This window comes from Coloeus monedula (genome assembly GCF_965178545.1).
Source record: "Coloeus monedula genome assembly, chromosome: 1".
NCBI classification, from domain to species: Eukaryota; Metazoa; Chordata; class Aves; order Passeriformes; family Corvidae; genus Coloeus; species Coloeus monedula.
The window spans coordinates 158,204,172-158,212,823 of NC_138781.1; the positions used below are offsets into that span (position 1 = coordinate 158,204,172).

At 49.7% G+C, this 8,652-nt stretch overlaps 1 protein-coding gene across 1 annotated transcript; it reads right to left on the reverse strand.

Moving 5' to 3' along the window:
* Positions 1 to 6,821: 6,821 nt before the first annotated feature.
* On the reverse strand, positions 6,822 to 8,036 carry ARC (activity regulated cytoskeleton associated protein; the record flags this gene model as incomplete). Its single annotated transcript, XM_082277400.1, has 1 exon — positions 6,822 to 8,036. One exon carries the CDS (start codon positions 8,034 to 8,036, stop codon positions 6,822 to 6,824), a length of 1,215 nt encoding a protein of 404 aa, XP_082133526.1.
* Positions 8,037 to 8,652: the final 616 nt, after the last annotated feature.

Sequence of the window (8,652 nt, forward strand, 5' to 3'; positions counted from 1 at the left end):
GGTAATCTTTAAGGTCCCTCTCAACCCAAATCATTCCATGATTCTATAAAATAATTCATACGTGCAATAGGTCCATCTTGGCTCCTTCTTTAAGCTGTCCTGAATAAGCAAATTAAGGAGCCCATCAGCCCAGTCACAGTAAAGAAAGAAGAAAATAAAAATAATCAAGTAAATATTATCAAGAATTAATGATGTTTTTCTCAGTTCTGTAAGTGCTTTGCCTCACGTGCCTTCTCCACCACCTATGGAGTCATGGAATCAGTACAGTTGGAGAAGACCTTTGAGATCATCCAGTCCAACCACTAACCCAGCATGGCCAGCTCCACCACTGAGCCCTGTCCCCAAGTGCCACAGCCACAAGGCTTTTGAACACTCCAGGGATGGTGATTCCAGAGTGTTCCAATGCCTGACCATTCTTCCAGTGAATAATTTTTTCTGATATCTAAACCCGAGGCTGTTTCCACAGTGAATATCTCTGCATTTAGGATCTTGCCCCAGAAAACACAGGGATGGTTCCCACTCTGATTTTGAAAGGGATTTCAGTAGTCTGAGGCAGTTAATCCATCACTGGGCTACATCCATTCCAGGTGGCTCCCTATTCCAAGAGCCAGGAGTAGTTAATAAGGCATTTTTTCATTAATTAATGAGTGTAGATCCAATGGGTCTCCAGGGTTTTCATCTGGAACTGTCAGAAAGTAAGGAAATAACAATGATTAGAGTCAAACCTGGAAGACTCTGGGACAAAACTGGAAACCTTATGAGTTTACCTGGCACAGGCTGGCATTTTCCAGCCTCATCTTCCTTTCCCACCTCCCATCCCCATCCTGTCCATGTTCCTCCAGTGTAGCTTTGGCCATCAGTCCCCACCCCCTCTCCACATGACCTCCCTTTGCCCTTTCTCTCAGACCTCCCTCACTGAAGCAACTCCTGGTCTTGTATCCTGCGGGAATGGGTGTGTGGGGATGGATGATGACAAGGACAGATTTTTCCCTCTTTAGTGTTTTTCCTGGTTTTAATTCCCACAGTGTAGAGTGGAGTTCTGCCCCCCTCTGCTGGAAGAGCTCAGCACCTCCAGCTGAGCTCACTATCCTCAAATATCCTGAACTGGAAGGGTCCTACAAGGATCATCGAATCCAGCTCCTGGCCTTGCACAGAACACCCCAAAAATCCCATCCTATGCCTGAGAGTGTTGTCCAAATGCTTCTCGAACCCCGGCAGGGTTGGTGCAGCTCTTGCATTTCGCTCTGCAAGGTTTGGGTTGTTCATGGCACTTTTGGCCATGTCCATAGACCATGGAAAGTCTAATCCTGCTCTCCTGCCCGAGTTCTCTAAACTGTCATAGGTTGGGGTGACACTGGATGTACTTTTGTCACTGGTCTGTCCCCTCAATGCTTTTTTTTCCCTTCTTTTCTGATGCTGTTAACGAAGGCAGAATTCAGTTGTGGAACCAAATCACACCTTCAAGGTTTCCTTCTCACTCTTGCCAAGAGTTTGTGGTCGAATGAGCTGCAAAGAGATGGAGACACCTTGAGGCACCTTTGGCCATGAGATCATCTCTGCCTCTCCAACCTGAGCTCAAAGGGGATATCTGGGCTTAAGAGGTTCACTGGGCATTTATTCCCTGTTGCAAAAGGGATGAGTCCTTTTGTTTCTCCAGCTGACCCCATCAAGTGCAGATTGCCAGCTGCATCCCACTCTGTACTTTTTCCTTCATCACTGGAGAAAGACCAGGTATGGAGCAGGGAATGGGGCTAAATCCCTCTGAGTGCAAAGCTTGTCTGGAAGAGGAAGGACTTGCAGAGGCCTGTACCCCTGGGTTGAACATCTTTGGGGCCAGGAATCTGAGCCCAATCTGTTGCAAAATTAAACATTTCAGTTTAAAACACCCTGAGCTCATTTCCCTGCTGTGTTCCCTGGCTCCAGCCTGGATAACCCCGGGATGTTTTAGAGGTAATGAACCCAAGGAATTGAGAATGCATCAGATAACAAAGCCCCAGCTCCTGGATCTCTGCTGGGTGCTGATGATTCTCACTCACAAAGGCTCTTTGATTGTCAAGTAGAGCTGGTCCTGTCTTGTCTCAGCTCTTCTGTGAATGTTATTTCTCAAACATGGCTGGGAATGTGATTGTCCTCATTTCAGTGGTCCTTCCCTCAGTGGTTGTCCTCATTTCAATGGTCCTTCTCTCAGCTGAACCCAACACAAGCCCTGCACAATCCACAGTCCCACAAAGGACCACTTCTCCCCCATGGGCTACATCTGACTGGGTTTTAGAGTCTGAACAACTCAGTGCATTTCATTTTTATATCAACCACATGCTTTTGCTGGAAAGAAGGATTTTCATAAATCAGGTAATCCCAATAACCCCAAATTTTACAGAGGGCAGTAGATACTTGAGTCGCCCATGAACCAAGGAAGAAAGGCCAGAAAATGAGGCAAGAAGCAATTGAAGCAGATATTTCAAAGTTTTATTGTATAAATCTACAAAAGGCTTTGCTACAATAGCAAATTGAGCATAGCACTATTCTACTGACAGGTTCTAGTGGCTTGGTGTGATCTTGTAACTCCAACATGACACATGAGGAATAAACTGCCTGATACAGTCAGATCTAGGGCAGGTGATGTCGGCTTACAAAGACCTTTTGGCTTCAACCCCTATAACCTGCAGCGATTCCACGTGTTTGCCTTTTGTACAAGGTTGTTTGAATTAATAATAGCTCTAGTAAAAATAAAAACTCTAAAGTCGTTTCATCAGTAAATGTAAAATCGCCTAGGGAGGAAAAAATGCAGTGGTTGAAATCTGCTAAAGTTCCAGAGGTACAACACATCCACGCTTCTCATTCACGTGACTCTGCCCCAGGAAAATAAACTACCAGTCCTTCCTGGAGAGGCTGGTAATAAAAAACCAGGGTGCTACAAGTAAAGCTCCAATTTGCTGGGAGCAACAATTGAAATCAGATCAGTCCAGAAGATTCAGTTCTGCACACTCCAAAAAGCCAGCTGAAAATGTAAAAACCTCAGGACCAAATGATCAAGTAGCACAGACAGGCTAATTCCCTAAAAAAGACAGGAAAAATAAAATGCCTATTGAGGCAGTCAAGTCCCTTAGAAGAGACTGTGGAAATTAAGCACCTCAAAAATCAAATATCATTTAGACCTTAAGATGATGCCTGGGAATCTGCCTTTACATGATTTTATGGAATTTTCCAGTCCTGGACATTTTTGCTGAGCATTGTTGGAATGTACCTTAGGTCCCTCTGGCTTAATTCAAATGCAACAAAACACCACAGAATTTGAATAATGTGGATTTTTTTGCTCAACACACACATCCCCCACACTGCCACACACACACACACACACCCAGGACAGCTGGCTCTGGAAGAGAGAGGAACCAGCTAGACCTCTTCAGCTGAGAGATGAACCAAAACTGTCTTGTCCAGCTCACTCGAGCTCTTTTTGGGCTCCCTGGGTCTGGATGGAAACAGTCACTCCAAAGCCAGCACAAGAACCCCAGTTCTTGCAGTAACTCTGGCCCATGCAGACCCAGAGAGCGCCTGCTGCCTCGTGAGGCTTCTTGCTGGCAAGACAGCTGGCCCAGATATGCAGGCTCCAACAGTTCAGACAAGCATCTGGACCATGGGATGCTTCTCCAAACTCCAGGAGCCCTTTGAGGTTTGGAACTGCTACCCGCATGAAATGAAGCTACCCCCGACTCAGGAGAGGTGAGTTACAGCACGGCCAGCGGGGAGGGTTCGTAGCCAAGGCAGGATCAGCCCCTCGGCAAAGTTAATCAGGAAAGGTTTTTTTCAGTGAGGATCATTATCTAGTGAAGATCTCTTTAGGGTAAGTCCCAGCAGCCCCAAATCGCAGAGGTGAGGAATCCTCTCCACAGACAGTCAGCACAAGCCCAGCATCCCGCTGTCCCCAAAGCCTGGACTTGGTTCTTCTGTTCTGGCCTGTCCTTCCATTCTCAGCACTTTCTTCTGTGCTTGGAATACCTGGACCAGCTCAGGCTTTTCTTTGTCCTGTTGGATGCGGCTTCCCCATTTCATTCTGGCTCTCAGCACCTTGAACGTGGCATTGCACTGCATGGGAGGCTCTTTGGTGCATGATTTGCCCTCTGTCTTCCTGCAGCACTCGCTTGTCCCCTGGGAAAGTTCTTGGACACAGAGAAGGAATCTCAGCAACAGCAGCAGGGATCGCTGGAAAAAAAAAAATGCACCAGCTCTGATTAGATTTTGGAAGTGGGGAGAAAGGGAAGTTTTTCAGGAGTTGGGATTAAATTTTGCTGTGCCTGCAGCCTGGATGACCCACCAGGTGTTGGCATCTAAGGATGTGCCCATGGTCCAGCCAAGGGAAAGCCACAATGTGCAGTCCCTGGAGCATCAATTATTGGGGCTGGTGCTTGGGTTCTGACATCAAGAAGCTGAAATCCCACCTCTCTGGTGGTGCCAGGCTGCTGCAGCCACTGGGGCTGAGGTTTCAAAACCTGGGCTGTTCAATATCTTGTGTCAGGGCTCTGGGGAGGTTAAGGAAGGCCCACAGGGTAATATGGGATGTAATTACCTGTGCCAATTTTTCCTTCGGGTGGTGGATCTGGCAGGTGGTGGCTGAGGGTCCTGAGAGCAGCTCTGATGGTGAGGCCCTTGTTTTGCAGATTTTTCTGTGGCTTTTCTTCCAAATGCTGAATGCTGTGAAGTGATTCCTTCCCAGAGGAGGATCTGAGTGAGTCACTGGAAGCAATAGGAGATACAGCTTGCAATACATGGCCAGCTCATCCTCAGCAGTGACTCCCACTCCCCCATCACTCAGCCCCGGTCATTAGTGAGAAATGCTCCTTTCTCTGCACACAGAGCTGTTGACAAACCGGGCACAAGGGAGAGGACAGCTCCCACCATTCCTGACACCAGCTCCTAGCAGGGATGCAGAGCAGACCTGCAGCTCCTTTGGGGTGTGCATCGACCTGGGATGTGCTGCTCTGGGTGGGGACTCAAGCCCAGAGCTTCTCCATGAAGGACGAGGCAGGTCCTGGGGCTGGGCTAATTAAGAAGCTTTCCATTCTTTTCCCACATTAATCAGAAAGTGCAGGATACTGCCCTCTTTGGAAACTTTTCCTACTCCCTGTCCTGTATTTCCCTTTGGCTGGCTCTCCCTTCCTTTCTCCCAACCCCAATGTTTCATATCCCAATTCAGATTAGTTTTTATCCCAGGGCAAGTTTTCTACTGGACATTTTGTGACCAGTTTAGCTCTGAGGAGAGAATGCCAGAGAGCTGCCTTACCTTCAGCCTCTTGGAAGGAGTCACAGCAAAGGCCTTCTGAGCCACCAGTGCCACATGTCACTGCTGTGGCAGTGCCAGGAGCATCCCAGGGTCACTCCTGCTGCTGCATCCCTGCTGATTATTTGGTCTGGTGGTGGATGCAGATGCTGCCCAAGATGTGTCCAGCCTCAGGAAGCTTTGGAGAGCCAAACTTCAGGAATGTCTTTCATCTCTCAGTCCTATCATCAAACGCTGGCCAAAGGTGAGCACCGAGCATTTCCTGTCTCAGCGTGGAAAATGTCACAAAGTCCAAGTCCATCTCCATCCGTGGCGAGATGTTGCAGGAAGTTCTTTGTGAGCAGACAACACTCTGTCCTCAGGTGCTCCAGGACAGAGGTGCCAGGTTTTCCAAGAGCATTTGGAGTCTGTGTGTGAGCAGGAACTCCTGGCTGCGGTGCACAGGCTGAAATTGTGCTGGGGCACACAGATCCTCTCTTCACTTCTTTTGGCTTTCACATGGCAAAAGCTCCTTTTGTCTCCACACATCAGCACGGACTCGATTTGCTGCTCTGGGGATATTTTGCTCTGATTTTAGGGTGTGTTTGCTTGTTTCAGTCAAAGAATAAGGATTTAATTCCCTTCCCTCCCCCCACTCTCTCTCAAAAGAGCTCTGGTGTCTCCTCTCTCTACCTTGAACACCCTCTCTTCTCTGAAAGGAAGGAGACTGCTCCTTCAAGAAATGAGCTCAGAATTTAATTAGAAAATCTGTTTCCTGCTGAATGCACAGGATAATGTGCAGAGAAAAGGATGAAATTCGCCTCTGCACTGCAGTGGCCTTGAACTGGAATGAGCAGAAACTAAGACAAGAAGTAAACCACTAAGAGCCTCTTGAGAGGAAACCCATTAAAGCAGGTATTAGGTGCAGTGAAATGAAAACCACAGAAAATAACCCAGATTCTTAAAGCTTTCAGCTCCTAAAATAATAGGATTTTTTTTTTCTTCTTAAAACAAAAAATAATCCAAAAAATTACTTTAATCCTTTGGAGCAAGTAAGAGCAGGAGATTGCTGAGTGAACAGAAACCCAGAGGCTAATCAAAAACAGGCAAGGGTCAAAAGAAAGCTGTCTCTGCAGGACAGGGCCACCCTCTCAGAAGACGGAGGAGAGAAGGAAAAAGAGAGATCCAGATGGGTAGGAACCCTCCACCAACTACTGCACTCGTATGAAGTCCTTGAGAGCCGCTAGTGCCGAGCGGCTGCTTCACAAGTTGGGAATTATCTCTATAGTTTCTTGGCAGGGAATTCTCATAAAATTGGCTGTTCCCCACAGTGGTGCCAGCAGGGTCCCCAGCACCACCGCATGGCATGGCCTGGGTGAGGGGGGCAACGAGGCGCCTCTCCCCCACCTCCTCCCTCCCCCCACGAGCAAAGTCAATCCCTCTGCTCCGGGCTGTTGGACTGAGCACTCCTCAGGTCCCATCTCAGCCAGAACCTCCCTCCAAGGAGAAGCTTCCTAAATAAGCCCCCTTCTCCCTTCCACGGAACTCAGACCCCCCTCAGGGGAGCTCATATGACAGTGGCTGGGGGGCTAGGGGGCTCTGGTTGAGTCCCATTGCTCGGCACAGGACTGGCAGTGGTTGAGGGGGGCACGGTCTCCACAGAGTCTCCTGGCTGAACCTCAGGGGTCCTCTGTGGGCTGGGCTCCTCAGAGTGCTCCATGTTCCCTTGGACTTCCTTCCCCCTTTGGATCAGCTGCTCTAAGGTCTTGGGCAGGGGGTAGCTCAGGAAACGCTTCAGTTTGGGCTGGAGGGTTCCTACCACGTACTGAATAATCTCCTCCTCATCTGCATCCACATAGAGGGTCTGGTACAGGTCTCTCTTGCGCCAAAGGAACTGATCCAGGGGCTCCCCCTCCTTCTGGGGCAAATCCAGCTCCCTTTTGATGGCATCCCTAGTCAGAGTTCCCTCGCTGTACTGCAGGAACTCCTTCTTGAACTCGACCCAGTTTTTGACGGAGTCCTGCTTGTACTCCCACCACTTTTTAGCGGGGCCGTTCATGTGGTTTTGGATCTGAGACAGCCAATACTCCTCTGTTCCACCCACCTGCTTTAAGTATTCCTCCAAGTGGCTCAAGAACTCCCGGGGATCCTCAAACACCTGGGTCTCCACTGGGGAGGCTGGAGCGTCCTCCGACACAGAGACCCACTGGTAGGAATCGTGGCCCTGGGGGATGCTGGGCACCTCCCCAGGAGGAGGGGTCAGGGCATACATCTGGCTCATGTCCAGGGCATAATCATAAATCTCCCCCTCACCTGGCCTTATCTCTGGACCTCCCACCCCAACGGACACCGTCTGCTTGCCCTGTTCCCCGGGGCAGTATTTGCCTCCCATGGACTCCAGGCGGTCAGCCCACTTTTCCAGGCGGAAAAAGACCTCCTTCCAAACATTCATCTCCCTCTTGACCCACCTCTCCAGGTGAGCAATGGTCTCCTGGCATCTGGCCAGGCAGGCCTTGATGGACTTCTTCCATCTCTGGTTTTCAGTTGGGACATGGTCCTCTAAGTTGTTCTCCAACTTCCCCACAGATTTCTGCAATCCCTTCAGCTCCCGCTCCACCTGCTTGGAGACCTCAGTCAGGAGGTGCCGGTGGGTCCTCCGGACATGCTCCAGCATTTCTGCCCTGCACTTCCCTATCTGCAGGATCACATTGGGTTTGTTGGCAACTCCACGGTGCCCCTGGAAGGAGTGGACGCCCGCGCTGGTGACATTGTCCAGCTGCATGGCTCCGACCGTGCGAGTGGCAAACACGGAAATAAGTGGGTTATAAGCCCTGGCACTAAAGCTGGATCCCAAAAACCCCCACCACAACACTTCCTGAAAGACACACAGAGACTTCTAAACCCCCCGCCAAAGACTTTTGGACACAAACACAACCCAATCAGATATCACCGCAGAGCGAGCTGGTCGGTCCACGTGGATCCCAGAGAGAGCTGTAGGCAAATTTGTCCCGGTGCCCAGCTGGAAACGCCGGTCTCACGTGCTCAGGGGTGTCCCAGAGAGAACCAGGATCCTCCAGGAACAAGGAGAGGAGTTGGATAAGATGTCAAATCCCGCTGAGAATCTCGAATGTCTCGAAGTCCCCGCCGGAGAAAATCACACAGAGATGCACAAAGAAGCTGAAAGCTGCAGCAAAAATCCGGGTGATTTCTCCTCTGGCAAACTTGGTGAGTCAAAACCGCTTTCACTGGAGATGCAAAGAGCTGCTTCTCTTCCCTGTCTGAACTGCCACTAGTCCAGGCTCCTCCATCTACTTATACTCCACGCAGCTCAACATGTGGGTGGTGCCCAGCCTCCTCTCGCACTCTCAGCGCAGCGTTCATTGGAGGAAAACCGAGGC